General features: G+C 38.0%; 1 protein-coding gene across 10 annotated transcripts in view; it reads right to left on the reverse strand.

Moving 5' to 3' along the window:
- The window catches only part of ZFYVE26 (zinc finger FYVE-type containing 26), a 387,669-nt gene that overhangs the window by 205,451 nt on the left and 160,486 nt on the right, over positions 1–21,732 (reverse strand). For all 10 annotated transcript variants that reach the window (XR_011922929.1, XR_011922930.1, XM_072427512.1 and 7 more), the window contains 3 exons: positions 13,099–13,838; positions 11,635–11,831; positions 8,993–9,097 (listed from right to left, as the gene is read on the reverse strand). Coding sequence is in view for 8 of the 10 variants with exons in the window: in XM_072427512.1 (XP_072283613.1) it covers positions 8,993–9,097; positions 11,635–11,831; positions 13,099–13,838 (1,042 nt within the window). In the remaining 2 variants the exon portion in view is untranslated. The remainder of the gene's footprint in view (positions 1–8,992; positions 9,098–11,634; positions 11,832–13,098; positions 13,839–21,732) is intronic.

Raw genomic sequence — 21,732 nt, forward strand, 5'->3', positions numbered from 1 at the left:
GCACGACAGAGGATCTCTGTACCCACGTACAAAACCATACCCATACTCTAAATGAACACTCAATGCTACTCCAACAACTTATGTACCAACAGGATGATCTGGAGAATCGAAGCCGCCGTAACAACATAAGGATTCGGGGACTTCCAGAATCGATAGAACCAAAGGACCTCCATGCAGCAGCAACGACTTTGTTTAATGAACTCCATTCATCGAACTCTGGGCCCAAAAAGCCAAGATCCAAAGAGATTAAATTTGCCGAGTCAATTCGTTCCAGTTTAAAGAACTTATCATGCAGGAAGCCAGGTCACAAGAATAGTTCACCTTCAACAATCGTCCCATCATGCTCCTAACCGATCTCTCCCGCAACACTTTGGCACTCCGCCGAGCACTGAAACCACTGCTACAACTGTTGAAAGACAACAACATCAAATATAGATAGGGCTTTCCATTTCAACTTCTTGCTCACAGGGGTATCAAATCTGCCACCTTTCGTCAACTGGGAGACTTGCCTACCTTCTTGGCGACGTTTGAGCTTCCCCAAGTCAACCTACGCTCCCCATGATTTTAACCCCTCCGGCGAATTCTGAATGGCAGCAAGTACAGAGGAAGTCTAACAGGGACCAGGTGAGCAATTCTTCAAAGGCCCCTCCGTGACTGTGGACTAATCTATCAGGGGATTTTTGTTGTACCGCCGACACATGAGGACTGGTTGTCCCTTTTTTTAGTGGGTCTGGATTGCTTGCCCACAGAGGTATTTTGTGGGTAAGATTTTTCTTTATGTTGAACTGCTCTGATACTGTTATTATTGATATAGTTTATGATAATGATTCGCTTTTAGAGAATGCGGATGTGTACTTGTACCCTCCCCCGTACAGCTTACATTGGCTATTTCATCCAATACTTTTATTGGCATATAATTATAGGCCCAGCCCGAGTGGTAGGGGCCTCGTCCTGACCACCTGAGCTACCCCTTCCAAGGGAATTTGCGCAGCTGATCTGCGCTTATTGTTTTTCTTGTGTTGATTGTTTGTCTTTTTGCTTTGCACACTGTTCCATCCCAGTCTACCCCTCCCTCTTATTTGACCTTCCCCTGTGTCCTTACTCCCTGCCCTTGGGAATACTACTATACTATATAGTAGTATTACCAATACTACTGAGATATATTGAAAAGTCGCCTCCATTTTACCACGATGGGTACAGTTAAAGTAGTTACATATAATGTTAAAAGGTTGACTACTCCCAAAAAACGCTATTCTATTTTGGCAGAATTACATGAAGACACAAATAGCTTTCATACAGGAAACCCATTTCCGGGCAGACAGGATTCCGAGATTAGACAATAAGAGATATCCGATAGCGTATCATAGCTGTACTGATTCATCTAAATCCAAAGGGGTGAGTATTTTGATAGCCTCCTCTGTTACATGGCATTTTAAGGAGCAACTGAGTTGCCCAGACAGCAGATTTCTTTTTGCTAAGGGGTCTTTAGAAGGCTCTACAGTCACTTTGGCTGCTGTCTACCTTCCTAATACCGGTCAGGCCTCTTTTTTAACTGAAGTGCTCGCAAAATTGGAAAAATTTCAAGAAGGTATACTGATCTTAGGAGAAGACTTTAATTTCTCACCCGAGGGGGCAGTAGACACCTTTGGTGGTAGTCATACTTCTTTTCCAACTCGTACCAACAGTAGAATCTTAAAAGTTCTATCTCAATATAGGCTTCTCGACGTATGGCGCGTTCTGCATCCCCAGGCTAGAGATTATACGTTCTTCTCTTTCCCCCATAGCTTGTACTCAGGGATCGATCATTTTTGGATCCCACATTCCGAATTACACAGGGTTGAATCTTGCTCTATTGGCTCCAATACTTTATCTGATCACGCTCCGGTATCCATTTCTAACGAACTATCCTATTCCTGTCCCAAATCTTGGAATTGGAGCCTGAACGAATCCCTTCTCCAAGACGCAGAGGTCTTGGCAGATGTCAATTCGGAATTATCCAATTACTTTCAGACCAATGCCACTCCTGAGACCTGTCTTACATTTTTCCCTTTGGGAGTGCCCCCCTACTTGGTGCACTTTTCCTTCTACTCCTCCCCCCGTCCCTTTTCCTTTGTGTCTCCCCCACACACCGTTTTGTTCTATTATTTAATTACAGTTCTTTCTTTTTCTTTTTACTTGCACTTTTATAATTTGTCTTGTTATTGTTGTAACAAGTGTGCACTAATATGGTTGGAATACTTTTATTGTTGTTATGTTAGTATAAGCCTGTTTATTTGATTTAATTCCAATCCTGTGATATCTTGTACCCCCCCCCCCCCGTTTTTATTGTACCCCAATAAAATTTTAAATAAAGAATGTTAAAAGAAAAAAAATAATAAGAAAAGATAGGTTAACGTAGTGTTTCCCCTCTGTTAGTTACTACAATGAATTATTGTATACATCAGTAAATGTCCCCACTGGAATCAATATGTTTCCAGAGAGGAACAAAAATAACTTTACAAAATTCCTATAAAGAATAGGCCCAAACAACCCAGTACTCGGAACTTCAAAACTCCCCTTTGCTTTTTATACTGAGATAATAAAATAATTATTTCAAAATATATAGTTTTAGACTGTGTTATCTTCACTAAGCTAAGTTGTAAACGTAGTTGTACAGTTGTTGTATTTAATTGGTACTTGCTATATCTATTAGACAGACTCCTTACTTATTACAAACAATGAGAAAAAATAGAAACTCTGCGCTCAATAAGATGGAGCAGCACACAAAAAATCACAGTGGAAAATTGTGGTGCTAAAAGAAAAATATAATACAAGTATCCCAAACCAAGACATGTTTGATCCTGACCTGCTATTTAGCTAACCCAAGTTTGTTAGTATCTGCATTCTCATATTAGTTTGCTATGTGTGGGTTTATATTAGTGTTTGTAAGTTTTGCATCTTTCATACAATAAATATTTAACTGGAACATTAGTGGCGGTAGTCACCACTATTAGTCAACCCTTGCCCCACTGCTTGTGCAGTTTGTGACAGAACCTTTTAGAATTGTATATATTTGTATATGAATGTGACCTAAAACATCATCTAATTTTCAAGTCCTAAAAGTAGATGAAGAAACCCTAGGTAAAAAAACAAAACAAAAATTATTTTATGTTCTACACAAACACACTACAGAAGATATTCCCATGGGCTTACTGTTCTGGTATTTCAAAGCCACCGTTTCAAATTTTAAAGACTCCAATCACTGGCTTGGTACCAATAGATTTGTGTAAGGCCAATGTGATACCTATCTTTTAAAAGAAAGCAAAGTCATCATTTCATCATTTTACAGACAAATAAGCTTCACTCATATAATTGGAAAGATATTAGAGTGTTTGATAAGGAACCACATGGAAGAATTTCTGCTGGAAAATAATAATAAAAGTGATAGTCAGCATAGATTCAAGAAAGACCAAAATTGTCAAACAAATGTACTCTGTTTTTATGAGGAAGTAAACAGACAACAGTGTAGCAGTGTACTTGGACTTTAACCACCTAGCCGGTATGCCCGACCTTCGTACGGGCAAAAAAAAATGGCTAGGATGGTTAACCCCGTAATTTTGTCACATCCTTACCTCCATGGTCCCGCTGTGCACATCCAGCGTGACCATGGAGGTAAGGATTTAAAAAAAAAATTTCATGAAAAACAGTGGATCACTTTTGGTACAGAAATCTAGACCTCAGTGTAACGCTCAGGTGGTTAAAAAAGAATCTGACACAGTACCCCACAGGCAGTTATTATGCAAGTTAGTGTCTATATGTTTAGAAAATCCAATCTGTAAATGGATAGAGAACTGGCTTAAAGGCTACATCCAGAGATTGGTGAATAATGATTCATACTCTAATCTAAGGATGTTAGTGATTTACCTCAGTGTTCAGTGTTGGAACCTTTACGATTTAAAATGTTTATAAATGATATAGAGTATGGGAATTCAAGTATCATTTCTGTGTTTGCAGAGTACACAAACTATGTAATGGAATTAGGTCCATACAGGATGTCTGTAATCTACAAGCAGATCTGGATGCATCATGGATGCAGCCAAGTGACAAATGACATTTCATTCTGTTAAATGTAAAGTTATGCATGTGGGAGCTAACAACATGCATTCTTCATATGGTCTAGGGGGAATACATTAGGTGTAATCAAAAATGGAAAAGGATCTGGGGGTTTTAGAAGATCATAGGCTTAATAACATGCAAAGCCAATTTCTAAAGCTAGCAAAGTACTTTCTTTCGTATTAAAAGAGGAATGGACTGCAGAGATCGAGACATAATCCTGCTCCAGTATAAAGTGTTAGGCCTCATCTGGAATTTGCAGTTCAGAGATAACAGTTCACAAAAAGTTTATTGTGGAATGGAAAAGAGTGCAGAGAATGGCAACTAAACTAATAAAAGAAATGGAGGAGCTCAGGTATAGATTACCTGAACTGAATCTATTCTCCTCTGAGAGGAGCTGTTTAGGAGGAAGGGAGAAGTATGCTCACCCTATATAAATATATAAATAGGTCAATAGAGAGAACTGGCTTCACAAATATTCACTTTGCAAAGGAATTTAATTTTCACAGAGATTCTTCACAGTAGGGTCTGTGAAAATGTGGAAGAGGCCTTCTCAGGAAGTAGTTTTAGCGTATTCTATATTAAAAAAAAAAAAAAAAAGCACAAAAATAACGGGTATTTAAGTTTTAAAGTAAAGACTGACAAACTAGAAGCGCAGAGAGAAAGCACACAAAGACCAATCACAGGGGACCAACAGGTCAGAGGTTTTTTTATATAGGGTCTTCAATATACACACACCAAAGAAATAGATTGGAGTAGGGCAAACTGAAAATACAAAATAAGGTCACAGGTCCAGGAAAATACACAAGGTTTTGGGGCGCCTCCTTTCCAGTTCCAGCAATACCAGAAGTCCAGCAATTCTGGACCTGTGTTGGGTTTACGGACACAAGTCACTTGGCTCTTCAGTAACTTCCAGCAAGGAGAGAGCCCTACAAATCCAAACAATTCTTAGCAGCTCTCCTCAGTCCTTAGCAGGTTTAGACACACTGGAACACAATACACATCACACAGTATCTGTTCAGCTAACTTCAGAGTTAGCTGACACCAAACCTCTGCATAGTAGATCCTTAAAGCATGCAGACAAAGCCCGGCCTCAGCACAGGCTCTGATCTGCCAGTCAGAAAGAACAACAACTATTTTGCCCCTCAAAAGGTCTCAAAGGTTTGCGGTAACTGTTGGTTATTCCTGCACTTCGACATTGAGGAATTTTAGCCCATCCCTCCATGCAAAACATCTTAAACATTTACAGTAGACAACTCTGTTATATGAAGTAAAAATGTTGTTCTTTTTTTTTTTTCTTTAACACTCGTTTCGATCAAGACTGAATGGGAGCGCAGAGCCTCCTGGGATACCTACGTCAGGCATCCTAGGAGACTCCTAACTGCTCCTTCTGTGCATGCCCTATCTGAGGCATGTGCAGCAGGGGAATTTTCCTACATTGAGAGGAAAGAAATGCTGATCTGCACACATGTTCAGTAAGATCGGCATTCTGTTTTTCCCTTTTACAGCAGGCTAAGTCAACTGAGCTCACTCCTGTGCTGGGTGATGTAGCCAGAAGAAAGCTATATGGCGACATCCGGTGCTTCCTCAATGCCCGGGGAAAGGAGAATTTCAGAATCAAGATCAAGGATCAAGATCCTGACCTTAAAGCAGAATTAAATTAAAAATAAAAAAAAATCACGCCTTAATTTTGCAGATTACAGAAAAGTGCACAATTGTGTCCTGCTATGGACACAATTGTGCACTTTTCTGTAATCTGCAAAATGAGGGCGTGATTTTTTTTTTATTTTTAATTTAGTTCTGCTTTAAGGTCAGGATCTTGACTTGGTCATTCTAGAACATTCATAATATCCTCCTTTATTGATTCTTTGGTAGAATACCTTTAGTGTGTTTTGAATTATTGTCTTGCTGCATGGCCCACTGTCTCTTGAGATTAAGTTCACAGATGTCTTGACATTTTCCAGAATTCTCTGGTAAAGAGTTTATTGGTATAGAGAATATATTGTTCAATGAGTGATGGTAAGCCATCCAGGCCTAGATTCAGCAAAACAGGCCAAAACTGGAACACTCTTACAACCATGTTTCACAGATGATATATATGTTCTTATGTTGGAATACAATATTCTATTTCTTTCTTCATCCGTCCAAAACATTCTTACAGTTACTTCTGGTTTGTCCACATGACAGCACACTGTAGATGGTCAGCAATATTTTAGGAGGAGAGCAGGGCTTTCTCCTTGGTACCCTGTGTGACAGAGTATCTCTAACAAATGTCAGAAATGGTGTTGGATGGCAGGTATGTGGCGCCTCCAATGAGGTGTTACCTGTATTAATGGCTCCAGGGAACAGGGAGTGGTAATTTGTGTATAGGTTTCTTGGGAAGAAAACCAGGCTTTTTAGGGCCCTGGAGCTGGCCGAGGAAAGTGAAGGCTGGGTTCCTTGGCCAATCCTGACTGGGATATATTCACCTGCACTCAGGTGCAATGTGGGAAGTGATCAGTCAGAGGCTGTGGAGAGAGGGAGCTCAGTTGATTCCTAGTGTTGAAAGAGAATAGAGCTCTCCCAGATACAACCCAGGAGTCCATGTGAGTGAAACGTTGCTTTGTTTGCCTTAAAGGTCTTCCGTATATTTTTTTCCTGGAAATTGCTGTACTTTTGTGATAGTCAGAGAGGGACCACCAAAAGTGAGAGTATTTAGTTGCTGAGACGAGCCATTTGTTTTGCTTTGTTGTGCTAATAAACAGTCAGACTGGAGCCTATTTACAACTGAATTATCCTCTGTTGCCTGTTCATTGCTATACTCAAACCCCCTTGCTACGGGCGGTCCTAACACCTGCCATACACACTTTTGACTTTTAGTGTTTTCTGATGAAGGATTTATGAGCATTTATCAGCATTAACATTCGCTGAGGTGAGACAGGCCTTCAGTTGCTTAGAAGTTACCCTAGGTTCCTTTGTAACCTCTCAGACTACTACACTTTTTGAAGTTGGAGTTAACTTTGATAGTTAACCACTAGGTTAACTATCATCTTAAATTTCCTCCATTTGCACACAATCTGCCTCATTGTTGATGTGTAAAGTCCAAACTCTATAAAGATGGTCCTGTAATCTCTTCCAGCTTTATGGGCATGAACAACTTTTTCTGAGGCCCTCAGACAGTTCCTTTGTTCAAGCCATGATACACATCCTCAAATGTTTTGTATGTATGATCAGGCTTCACAGGGTTCCTGTTCTTAAAATAAAATAGGGTCTCTCATTCCCACCAAATGGTCATCTCACAGATTGAAGATACCAAACTCTGATTTCATCTTTTAACTTTAAGACAATGCTAAGGATTCACTTACTTTTGCCACATGCAGATATTTTATTGGGTCTTTTTTTTAAATAAATACCCAATAAATAAATAATAAATACCCATAAATAAATAATAAATAAATTTAAATAAATAAATGACCAAATATATACATTTTTCTTTCGTTTAACTAGGTTTTCTTCATCTACTACTACATGAAAATTAGATGATTTTTAGGACCCATTCACTGTAAAAATAGAGAAAATTTGAATGGGTTCACAAACTTTCAAGCACCACCGTAAGTGCAGACAGCAACTAATAAAAACTAAATGAGACGTGTGTTTATTACTGTATATCCAACCTGATTACATTACAGAAACAAATGCAGTTGGATTTTACCCAAGGTAAAACACATTGTGAACGAAGTCAAAAAGGAGTAAGAAATTTTGCAGTAATAACAGACATGGGGCAGCAACAAAGTTTGTCAGGTGGAAAACGGTCTGATTTTTAGAGAACCGCCTGCAGCAAGAGAATCCATAGGGACAGCTGAAAACCAGCACAGGTCAGGTTCCCAGAAACAGATCGTGACACTGATTAATCATAAGCAAATTGAGCAGGTTTTTATTTTTTTCTCAGGTTATGTCTAATTGAGACCTTTTGAAAATATACTATAAAGTATACAATCCAATCTACTTTGGTGGCTCAATTACATAGTAAACTGTGTAAAATACTGAAACACCCTCATCAGAAAGCAACCATGGTTTAGATGTCATGTCAGCTGCCAATAAAGTATCATGCTAATACAGAGCACTGATAGGTAATAAATAAATGTATAAACACAACTGCACAAGAGCAGGAGATCAATAATAGCAAACTAGATATTCAAAAATTGCTCTTTTTTTTTTTTTTTTTTAAACTGAACTAGTAAGTAAAGGATGCCACCTGTCTGGCTGCACAGCATGTCTGAGGTATAAAATGGCTGTAAAGAATTGCAAATCGTTTGGCTTTGTGAACAGGAAACATGTATTTCATCTGAGTATATACCCATTTGTCTGAAGTTTTGTTGTATACTCAACTACATTTAAAAAATATCGATTATATTTCTAAAACACATGATTAGGAGTGGGGTATACAAGAGTAAAAATATTAAGAAGCTACAAACCAAATTTTCAGTTGTTTATTAAATAATGTATACATATATGTGAATAAACAAACATATGTACAGGTGAGATGCAAAAATAATCCTGAATTTAAAAAAAAACATACTGGAGCATGACCAAACTAATGCACACTGAAATGTGTCAACTGGATTGAAGTAGCAAGAGTACCTTTATTTTTTCAGACAGAGCATGTCCCAATAAACAAAACTCATAAATAGACTATTTTCTGATACAAAATAAAAACATTTTTACACTTGTAAAACACACAAATTGTAAAAAAAATAGGATATTGTGCTGTCTTTTGTGAAATTATAGCAACAAATTAAAATTGAATAATGTAGAAATTGTGTTTTTATACAAAAGGCCATAGTATATTTAAAAAAGTCCTGCTGCCCCACTGTCTGTTATGTAGAAAACATGGCATTTAGAAAACATAACTGTATCATACCTTAGTTTTTAAGATGATTTGAATTATAGCCTCTGGATCTTTAATACAATCTTCCTTTAAATCTTGCCTGCATGACGGAACTATACCCTCTTTCAGCAAAAAAATCTAGAACACATACAGTAAGAAACATTATTTTGCATTTTTAAAAAATGTAATTAGTACTTAGTATCAAAAAATTATCTTGTAGTACATTTTACTTTACTTTTAATATATGGCATTTCCCATCTCCTAACTTAGACATTATGAAAATTAACATAGGCACGGTTGATGACTATACTTCAGTATGTGCCTACCTGAGACGCAGTAAACTATAACCTTTCATAAAATGTTTCAAACTGTAGCAACAGATGTAGGATATCCAAAAGCAGTTCTAAAATAAAGGGTGGTTCAGAACACCAACAATAAAGTAGAAAATATATCAGTGTAAATAAATCATACTGTAAGACCTTCCAAAGCTAACATCCACTAACACCATCACTCAGTATATTTTAAAAAGTGGGGAGCTAAGATAATGTGGCAGTCTTACAGACATAAAAAAAACAAGACTGGTGCTGGAAAATGTTGAAAGTGCTCAGCACCTTGATAGAACGAGCATAGAATGGAGGCACTCATCAAGAAAAGACTAGAGAAATAATGTAGCAAACCCATCTGGACAAGCCTGTTTTCCATAATGCCAAGATGCCAGATGCAGAGGTGCATGAAGAACTATCATCTTATGGTGAACAGAAGTTGGGGCAGAGAAGGGACATCCATCCAAAACAAGTGCTAGATCACCTGACTTTTTTATTATTTGCTATGCCTTAAATGGGGGGATATGCCGTTACTTTTTAGTGAAAACCGAGATCTTTCCAAAAAATATTTTGCTGTATACATATATCAAACAAAATATTATTAAAAGTATGATTGTTTGATGTGGGTTTACATCATTACTGGGTTTCAGTTTTACGAAAGTTACTCCTACTGCCATATAAATCACAGCGTTTACATAACATATGTGGTTATATCATATGAATGCGCAAAAGTTTGAATAAATGTGGTGGTGGATCAATATCCATTTTTTGTGCATTTCATAGTGGATATGGCTTCTTTAGGTGTAAGGAGAAATTATAACTAAAATATAGCCACCTTCATCCCTCAGGCTTGTTAAATTAGATAAAGTTTCCTCTCATCATTATCTCTATCTACTACCTATCCGCTTGACTCTCTAAACTCTTGTCCCCTCTAAACTATGCTGTGCCTACTCCTAGACTCTGGCCCCCACACTTATTAAACTATTCAAAATTTTCCTTTCTACTAGTATTTCCCCCCCAAACATGCCACTGTTCCCCATATCCCATATATGCTTGAAAAAGCTTGAAAAAGTGTATTCAGACCACTACCCCTCTCCTTCTTTTGCACGATTCTGGCAATTTGGGTACAAGCTCAATTACTGATCTTCTATCCTTTTAATTTACATCGCTACCTGGTTGATATACCAAGGTCCCATTTCCCCTAAGGAAGCCACGAGTGCAAAATGCGTCGGGAGAGACCATTAACAGGAAAATCACCTATCTTGACCCTCACTTCACTGAGGTTTGGTGTACATTATAACCAACCCGATGTAATCTATCTAGATTCATAACGTCAGAGTACTAAAATCTTATATGTATGTATGTTAAGACATTTATTTTTCTTTTATTGAATATAAATAAAAGATTGTAATCAATTTTATAATAATACTGCCTTAAAGAGACACTTTTCTTTTCATCCTCTCCTTATAGTTACATACAACTCATATTTTTTTTAGAATCTGATAACTAGACCACATACAAAATCAAAATCAAGGACCTGAAGAAGAGTCGGAGGAATAGAGCGATAGGAATGGTAAAAGCTCCATTAGAAACTAAATTCTCACAAAAAACATACAATTCTTTTTGACAAGTTATAATTCAATAAGGTATTGGTAACATAAACCAAAGGAATAACTACTGTATCTATATTCTCAACTGATTAAAACTAAAGATTGTGCCTGTGCAGGTATGTCATAATTTGATCCATTACCTAATCACCCTAAAAGAAAACCATATTGCGCTTCACAAAGGTACCCTGAATTGTTCAAAGGACAATTTTTGTAGAATATAGTACCGTACTTTCAAATTACAGAAGAAATAACACAGGCTGCTAATACACATGATGGGATTCTCTTTCATGGGGGGAAAACTGCAATTAGTTCCTGCTTTTTATGCAAGTCACTTGAAATGCACCATACAAGTTAAATATGATGTTCTAAAGTTTTTGGGAAAAAAAAAAAAAAAAACACTCGAACTCCACTTTGAAAGGCGAGATGTTAAAAAATGAAGGGTTTATAAACATAACCTGATGGGATTTACCCGCTTTATAAAAGCAAACTAACAAAAAGTCTTGTTTTCTTTTATTTAACTGTTGGTTTATGAAGTAACACATTTGGGTAATGAGTCGGTTTATGAGAAATTTCTTTCAGACTTGTGTTCAACATCCCCTTCAGGCAATGAAAAGGGTATCTTAAAAAGTATTCTTACCTGGAAACATTTCAACCTTGCTTCTAAACCTACAAGGAGTTTACCATCATAGCAAACAAACAGAAATATTTTAAAATATATCTAGAAAATATAATAAAGTGCTACCTTTCTATATACTTCCACTTCCTTCTTTTTCTTTTGAAGTTCCATCTGAAGCGTTTCTTTAATATTAGCTTCACATAAACAATAAGCCAATAACTCCCTGCAAGATTCCAGTGACCATTTATCCAAAAAAAAAAGAGCCAGTCTGATTCTTATTGTGGCATCCTTAACAGCAAATAGATATCTCCAGCCATTTGTTTCTAAAGAGAAAATAAATCAAAACAGATGTGAACAATTATAAAGAAAATACAAGTACAACAAAACAGTTTTAAGTATGAATGCTATTCATAATCTAGGATTTAAAGCTAAGTGTCAGAGTCCACCTGCTATGTACATTTAAAGAATCACAAAGATTGTTTACCTTGGTATAAACCTGATACTTTGGTACAACTTCAGCTATGTGCAAAGCTAAAATTTTTAGCACTACTATTACTGCCAGAATGCTAGAAAACTGTATTTTTGTAATTTGTTTTAGGAAACCCATTAGGATGCACTCTGCCAGAAACTGATACAATTTTAGTTAGTGGCACCAACAAACAGATGTATAGTTTTATAATTATGGATTTACTGTACAAATCCTTCTTCCATTGAGCTGTGTGTTTTTACTGCCTTGCTTGATAACGGCAGGGTCATGATATTAAAATGGCAGGTATTGTGTGGTTTTTCCAGCATGTAATGGTGGGCCAAGAAAGAACGTTAGGAAATGCTCTGTCCGAAGACTCCATGCTCTGCACCATCGCAGTATAAAACCCTGTTTGTTCTGTCCAGTAATGTAATTTGCAGCAGCCAGGAGAACCAAGATAGCAGCAGCCTATGCTTCCCTTTAGTTGTGCAACCTGAAGTATTTTTGGCATCCCCAGCATCCATTGTTGGGATGCGCACAGCTGAAGGGGATTCTGCGCTGCTATTGGCTGCTGGGACTTTAAAGCCTTTCTGCTTCCAGTCACCATTGCCTGTTATAGCGTCTGCTAGGCTAAAGTGATTTTGAGTGTTAATGACCTTTGCCTGTTCCTGACATTCCTTTTGAACTCTGCCTGAACCGACTTTTGCTTGTAAAGCCGACTCTGCTTGTGCCCTTCCCTTTGTACCTTGCATGTTGGACTGATTAACTGTGTTTTGACTTCAGCTTGTTTCTGGATTTCCTGATAATTTTTTACCCTGTATTTGTGGGCTCCTGGTCAGCTGCTGGCCTATCTCCAGACACCATCCTTTGCGCACCAAGTCCTGGGGGCAACCGAGTGCTGGGAGACACAACCAGTCTCCCGAGGCTGAGTGGGGGCTGCTATAGGTGAAGACTGCGGCGATGGATTGGGGGACTGGTATTTGGGGAATACTGGTACTGATCAGGCCTTACAGAACAATTGCTGAACCACGACACAAATACAGGTATATAATTATTTACATATCTGTGTTACAATACTAACTCTATTGGCAACATATTTATTAGAATGTATTTTTATTTATTACCTTCTGCAGCAGCACAGCAAAGAAGAGCATCTTTAACGTTCTCGAGATCATCAAAAGTAAAGTGATTCAAAATATGCAATGCATTTATCCAATCCTTTTTTGATAGTGTTTCCTGAAAAGCTTCAATTACAGCACTGGATGAAGAGGAGGAGTGAAGTCCTAAAAGAATCAAGGCAGAACATGGCTTGCCACACAATGGGCTGCTTAGTAAACTGACAGCTTGAGGATTCTCCCGAAAAGGTGCAGACAGTAAATTAATGTACCTCTGAAAAGCTGGAAACTCTGAAAGCATCAATTCACATTCTGAAGAAACAGTGTCCATATCTAAAGGACTTTCCTTCCTACTGCCTCTTAAATCCATCCATGACAGTCCAGACTTGGACGATTTCTGACTTTTAATAACACTTAAACATGCAAGAATTGCTGTTACATTAGATTTGTTTCTCAAAAAACTTAGGACAGATGCTGTAAAGGAGTACTGGCAGTAGTTGGAAGTTAGAGAATTTTGCTTACTCAGCATGCCGTCATCAGAGTCTTCAGTACATGCAGAAATTGTGATGGGAATATCAGGAAAATATACCTCCAGACTATGTTGCATTAATTGTTGAATACGGCATGCAAGAAACTGGGTTTCATTCAATTTCCTGGGATGGATAAAAGGCAAAGCTTCACAGCAGTAATCTACAATAACCTGTTCAACATTTAATTCCAGTTTTTCTTTCTTCAGCAAATATAACAACCTGTTTGATGAAAGAAAATATGTTTGAGCAACATAGAAAAACATGAACAAAATCTGTTTTATTTGTCAAACTAATAATTAATGGTTTATAAATCTTTTATTTTTTTTTAACACGATATTACTCCCCAGGGAAAGGCAGAGAGCTCCTCAGATTCCGGAGGACCTTTAATGCATTGGAGGGAGGGGGGTACATACTCATTGTTCTATTTCCCATGTTAACCATTAGGGAAATAAACATATCCCAGATAAAAATCTTTAGACAGAGTTGATTTACAAGAAGGCAAAAAAAACCCTTATAAATCATGGATCAATTTGCTCTAACAGATAAAAAATCTCCTTCCTGGTCACATGAGGCAATCAGATGTTTACCAAATCAACAGGTGGTCTCTGGTGTCTTTACTTTAAAACTTTAAGACCCAAGTATATTCTGTTCAGTAAGAAAAGAACCTAGCTTGTTCTTAAAACAATATATCCTGGCTAGGATCTTGGTGTCCTGATTGAATGAGAGCATCAGTGATTATGTATCGACTGACCAAACTAGATTTATTCTTGGACGGCAAGCAGGAGATTGCATACAGAGGGTACTACATTTAGTTCATCAGTCTAAAAAAGACTCCAGCATTTTTATTAGGTCTAGATATTAGTAAAGAGTTTGATTCAGTACTATGGCCATACATTAAGTAATTAATTGAGGTTTTGGAGCAAACTTTTGTAAATGGGTATCCTATATGCTTCCCCTAAAGTATTTATCCAATATATGGGCTACCATTCAGATAGTTTTATGATAGGTAGAGGTACTAGACAGGGTTGTCCACTATCACCACTGCGGTTTGCACTAGCGGTGGAGCCCCTGGCTATAGCAATTCCTAACCATGCAGATATATTTAGGGAATAGAGGTGAAAGGCAAAAAACATAAGCTTTGCCTTTTCGCGGATGACATATATCTTAGTTTGACAAATCCCATGGTATCTCTGTCTAACGTGATAGAGGTTCTGGGGGATTTTCAGGCTTTTTTCTTATAATACATTATATGCTGCTAATATTCCTGATCTTGTGAAAAATCTGATAGGTCTCTTTGAATCACGGAAACGATATCAAATATCTTAGTTGGGTCGGATAGCTTCTATAAAGATGTCCTGGTTACCAAAACTTTTGTACCCTATGAGAGTTCTTCCATTAGCTATACCTACTCAGGTACTTAAATTGTTACAGCGCAAGATGTTTGAGTTTATGTGGGGGTCAAAATAACCACTAGTCCCTAGACATACTTTATTTCGAACTAAGAGTATGGGAGGCTTATCAGTACCAAATTTGAGCTTGTATTATAAGGCGGCTCAGGTAGCTCCTTTTCTAATGTACTATAACTGGAATCATACACCTAAATAGTTAACCATTGAGAATGCAGTGGTAGCACCACTATGGGTAGAAGCTTTACTCTGGGTCTTGGGTATACAGAGGCACTGTATCTCTAATCCTATATTGAAACATACTTTAAAAATTTAAATTTAACAGGCAGGGGGCCTTATGTCTCCTCAAACACGGTAGCTTCAATTATTGGGAATCCAATGTTTCCCCCTGGCATCGAGGAACCAAGGCGTTTTGCTTGGTGGATGGAGAAGGGCCTGTACAGAATTCATTATTTCTTAAATCTGTCTGGGGTACGTCCATTCAATGAATTTTTTCGAGAAGTATAAAGCCCCCCCAGCAGAACTATTTAGGTACCTACAAATTAGGCACTTTGTTCCATCTAGATTGGGATCAATCACGGGTACTTATAGTATGACATGGTTTGAGAGATTGTGTGTATAGGACCCAAACACTAAAGGAGTATTATCGGCTCTGTATATTAATTTAGTTCAGATCAACATGATGACTCCATCATATATATCTAAATAAGAGGGGGATTTGGGTGAAACATCTCAACAGAAGGATTGGGATCAGATCTGGCATACAATAGCTCATTGTAGTATTAATGCTTCAGCGGTGGAAACTAATGATAAACTAATGATGAGATGGTATATGGTACCACCCAGGCTAGCCAAATTTCAGTTGAATTGTACGGGTAACTGTTTTAGAGGCTGTAACACCACAGGAACTTTTTACCATATTTGGTGGGAATGCCCCAAAATTAGTTTTGGATGTGAGTATATTAAATTGCATACACCATAGTGGGTTGTTCTTTTCCTAAACAGCCAGCTGAAGCACTTTTGAGCCTGAAACCATCTATTTGTACTTATTACATATTTGTTTCCTGCGGCCAAAATGGTTGTGTTCAAGGCTTGGAGGTCTGCAGCCCCTAATATACAGTAGGTTAAGAACAAAATGTCTTGGTTTTTAGTGAATGAGAAGATGAGGGCATTGTTGAGGGCCTTGGTAACTAAATTTCAAAAAAATATGGTTGTCATGGATTGAATATTATATGTCTATGGGGTGGGATCGGTCATTGTTGACCATATAGTTATATCATCAGCAATGTTAATGCTTATGGAGCTCGCCTACCATTCCCTATTTCCTTTTGTGTCTTTGTTTTACTATTGTTATTGTTATATGTAGTAAAATGCTCTGTTTAAGATGTATATAGAAATGTTTCGCCGGATAGATGGTAATTATTGTCTTTTCTGCTTTATATAAGTGGAAATAAATCTTTAGCGGGTAATTTAGCATAATGTAGTATGAATAAAAAGGTTGAACTCTAATTTCATGGAGTTAAGGGGATGATAGGGAATGATCTAGATGGTTACGCATAGTTGCTAATAAAAGATGAAATGGCGAGGATTATCTCTTCTTCCTTATAAGTCACATAGTCAAAAAGAAATATTATATTTTTATATATTCACTTGTCACGGGGTAATTTTATTTTTTTGTCACAAAGATAAAAGTTAGACATGATGAATGTCAGTTAGACATGATGTTTGGGGAGAGGGGAAGTAACCCCTCCCCCCTCCTGTTATTGTCACTATTATGAGGATTATAGGACTGATTGATGATAAATTGTTGAACACTAAGATAAGATAAAGTTAAAGAGGAAGTAATGAGGGGTTAAGAGAGGGGAGGTAAAGATTAAACCATTTAGGGATGATTGAACTAATAATAAGTATTAGTTGAAAGAGAATTAGCAAAGCTCATGGAGTTATTATTTTATCATACAATATTATTATTATCATACAATTATATATAAAGTCTTCAAGGATAAATAATCTTGCCCCTGTTACATTAGTCAGAACCCATTCCCTCCTCCTTGAGACTGGGTGCCGGTGTTCTGTCCTTCACCACTAACCACCAATGATAAAGCACTTTCCTAGACAGGAAAGTGACACCTACTTTACCCTACTACAACATCTGTTGCCTACACTCTAGGGGCACACCATCTATTAGTGAAGGACTAACCCTCCATTCAACTATGATTAAATACCAGAATGCACACACACTGTCCAGTATCTAAACAACTTGTTACCTGATGACAACTCCCCCCCCCCTTTTTTTTCAAAGTACCCTAATACTTAATTTTATTCTATATTCTCCTAATATTCCTGGGACTTATAAACCCATATAAATCAAGCACCAGTACTAAACATCTCAAGGATGTTTTGTTTTACCAGCTTTTATTTCCTTGCTGACCTCCAAGGGGGAGGGGTCAAGGCTTCACAGGTGATTTAAGTTTTTGAAGCACTCATTTAGAGCTTGCTCACTGTTTGGCTTGTGAAACAAGTGGACTTTTAATCAAGTGGAAATAGAAAAACAGGAGTTAAATCCTTATAGTAACCACCAACTGTAAGTAAACTTTTATAACTCATTGTAAACAAACAAACAAATTGTTACTGGGAAAATGAGTGGTAGCAAGGTGGAAAGTTTGGTTCTGTGCACAGACTGTCACATGTATGGCAGACTGTGACAGATGTGTGCATGTCACCTTTCTGGTATCTAGCATTGGAGAGCTGAAGAAGCGCATTGCAACACTGAAATCACTGGATCACCTTGAGAGGGGTCTCCTGCTCACTGAGCAGGCAGTTAATAGCTTGGATGTGGAGGGTGGAGAGGTAATCACGATGAACATGTAGGGAGTTGGGTTAATGTAACCAGAGGGAGTGGTAGGGGCACCCAGAAAATGAAAGCCAGCCCTGGGTTTGAGCACCCCAACATGTTTGCAAAGTTATGTGAAGATGTGCAGGTGGCAGACCCAGTGGTGGTGACTCTAGATGTTACTGCTCCCCCTAACAGCCGGGAGAGCAGCACATCTAGTAGTGGTGGGGAGGGAAACGCAGGAAGGGAAAGACAATTGGTAGTCATAGGGGATTCTATCATCAGAAAGACTGATAGAATAGTTTGTCGCCCAGATCCCTTCAACCGAATGGTTTGCCGTCTCCCTGGTGCCAGGGTTCGGCATGTGGTAGACCGAGTGGACAAACTACTGTAAGTCCTTTTACTTTCAATGCATCCACTGTCACAATCTCAAAAATCCCCTGAAGAAGCCAATCTGGCAAAACGCATCGGAACATGAGATAGGCTCAAAATTTTGAGAGATATATATTTATATTTGCTTTGTCAACACTTTGTCATGTTGTATTCTCATATATAGACTAGGAGTGTTATTATGTTGGAAATAGAACAACCTAGACTCTCTATATAAATAAACACAAATACAATTTCTTTTCACCTATGCCCTAAAAGCCTCTTCTACTTTGATATTTAGTTAAATGTTAGGCTTGGTAAACATTACATTCTATGTAACTTTCTTATAAGAAGAACAATCCAATACAAGCCTTCCTGATAACATCCTTTTTCTATTATACTCATTCTGAATATGCAATTCAGTTTTGGAACCAGCACACAATAGAATGTTGTAAAACTGGAAAGAGGGCAAACAAGGCCAACTACACTGATAAGTGGCATAGAACAATTGAGATATGGGGAAAAAACTATATGAACTGAATGTATTCTCCCCTGAGATGAAATGTTCAAAAATCTGCAGCTCTTTAATTCATCTGCTGGTGGCATTGTGATTTAACATGAATTGCAAGTGCTTCTACTGGCAAACAACAGGTGGCTTGCCGCAGAGTCACTTCCTGGTATGGAAACACCTTCACCTTGTTTATTAGTAGGCCTGTATATTATGGCTTCACATCCTTCACAGGGCCCTAGCATTGGATCTGTATCCTTGTACCTAAACCTTGCTGGTGCTCTGGCCGCTTGTCCTTAGAAATGTTGGTCTAGTTCTGTCATGTTACCGCTTGATTGCTGTGTAAATAGCCAGTTCTTGCCCTGTTCCAATAACTCCTTGTTTGCTATACATTGTTGTATATAGGTTGATGTCTATGTATGTTGGTTGCACTATTTACAGTAGCGATGTTGTGTTTGCACTTTGAAATAAACATGTTTAACTCATCTCTGACTTTAAGACTGTTTAGTATATATGCTGCCAATGCTGGTCCCCCTCCTTTTCCTATTGGAAAAACCCTGACATAATGCTAAGGCCTTACTGACCAGCACAGCTACACCTAATTGCTTTTTGCCCTGTAAAGTAATTAATATGTCTACCCCATTGTTAATCCAAATTCATAAGCTGAACTCTATCAATTAGTTTACCTCCTAACTCTGTTGTAGTCATTTGCCAGTGACAGCAGCACCAGCAATGCGAAACACCATCTTTCTATGATTCTCCTGAAATGCATACTATACCACTGAATAAATCAGTTGTTCATAGCTTTTGCACCTTTACCTGAGATTCTGTTAAGCACATGCAACTGTTACTGTCCAGCTTCCTGCTTCTGCTGTAGACTTTGAGTCTGTTCAACTTTGTGACAGATTAGCAGCTTTCTACCAGGATCAATTGTCTGAACTACAAATGATGGCTAATAGTCAACAAGAGGCTATCTATGAGCTGCATGCACAATTACATGATTTATGCTCCCAAGATGGTCCAGAAGTTTAGGAACTTTTTACAATTTTGGTTGCTGTTACCTGCTTTATGTGTTTATTGAACCATATCTTTAAGGTAATACATAGCCTACATGTGCTTGGATTTTTAAACCAGTCGTGTCCATTAACTTATCTTTTGCAAAACTCCACTTAAAAAAAGACATTCTCTGGAATGACAGCTAACAGTCTGGACTGATTAGACCATCTGGAAGCTGCTCCATAAAGGGGGAGGGGGGTCATAGGAAATCCTGAAGCTCCCTGAGCCACCTTCTGGTGGCACTGTGGTTTAGCACACCTTTCATGTGCTTACACTGGCAACCAGCAAGTGTCTTGATGCAGAGTCACATCTTGGTTTGGAAACACCTGTGGCCTGTTATTAGTAGGGCTTCACTTCCCTTATAGGGTCTTACCTTGAATATATATCCTTGTACCTGAAACCTTACTGGTGATCTAGTCCTTCGAAATATTAATTCTATTCATGGTACTGCTTGCTTGTTGTGTATATAGCCAGTTCTTGCCCTCTCCCAGCCAGCATGCATACAGCATATCAATAAAGCCTTACACCCCAGCAAGACACTAACCTTAATATAAAGGTGTATTTGTAAGCCACTGGACTGGTCAAATCAAAGTGGCAGATGGAGGAGTGTCAGTAGGGAAGGAGCAGTTTGGATGTTAGCCTATTAACTTAAATGGACACTAAATGAATTAGTATTTTAAAGTAGGTTGGTTGGCCTAATCTAAACACCAGTCGCCTAGCCCTGTATCTGAATATGGATGTAAAGAGATGAAGAGAATTTAATGGCAAACTGCTAAACTTAAGTTGAAATGCAAGATTGCCTACCAACCAAATGTTTTTCATTTCTGTCTATCCAGTAATGAGAATTACACTGCCATTCCAAACAGAAATACTAATAACAGCTATTTAGAAGATCAGCTAGGCCACCTCTTTTTGCCTCATCATGCGACTGAACAGTGAAGGAGCAGAAGTAGATTCCTTTGCTCACTATGTTCTCCCCACTTTGTGGCCTATTTATTATCAACTGCTGCAAACAGAACACATGGTCTGGTCCCTAGTAATGTCCCTTCTTCCAGTTTCACTATGGTAAATTACAAGGGACTCTAGACAAAAGTAAGGTATTTACAATAGCTGCATTTGAAGCAAATATAAAAAAAAAAAAAAAAAAAAAGCTTGTAGCAAATAGGTGGCTGCTGGGCTGCAATCACAACACCCAGCACGGTACACTGCTCAAGTTCACTGGATGCTAAAGATTCCTAAGCTTCACATGAGAGAAGAGTTGAGACACAGCAAGAGTACAAAAAAAATTTGTTTTATTGTTTTTTTTTTTGTTTGTTTTTTTTTAATTTAGTGACATGGCTACTTTGAAAATACACAGTGATGGGATTTTTTTGTTGTTTTTTGAGTATTTAACATCTGCCTGTAGTATCATAACTATACATATTGTATAAACCATAAACTCATGAAGCAGTTAAGCTTCCTCATGAGTTTTATACTTTCATATAAAATTCTTGGGTTACTATTCTGATGTAATCTGCTAATTGGACAATGGGTAGCAATATCACCCCCTCCCTTTCTAAATGTTTAGGAATGTAGATTGTAAATGCCAGATTAAGATTATTTCTGCTGTAGGAGAAGGATGGCTGTGCTTCAGGCATGTGAGGAAGTGCCCTGGTGGATACATCGGAGAGCGTGTTAGCTGGCTCCGGCAGAATGACCAAGCTGAGCTGCCTGTGTACTGGACTCTTTTGAGACTTGAGGGGATACATTTTGCATCTGCTGTGATAAAATGTTCTAACAAGTAGTATTTGTTCCTTGGTTTCTTGGTTTAAGTAATATATACGAAGCTGCAAATGAAGAGACTTAATTACCACACTTACTGGTATACAAGTATTAGGCTACGTACACACGTCAGATTTTTATCGCCCGATAATCGGCATCGGCCAATTATCGGGCGAAAAT

Source organism: Pyxicephalus adspersus, chromosome 12 (assembly GCF_032062135.1).
Source record: "Pyxicephalus adspersus chromosome 12, UCB_Pads_2.0, whole genome shotgun sequence".
NCBI classification, from domain to species: domain Eukaryota; kingdom Metazoa; phylum Chordata; class Amphibia; order Anura; family Pyxicephalidae; genus Pyxicephalus; species Pyxicephalus adspersus.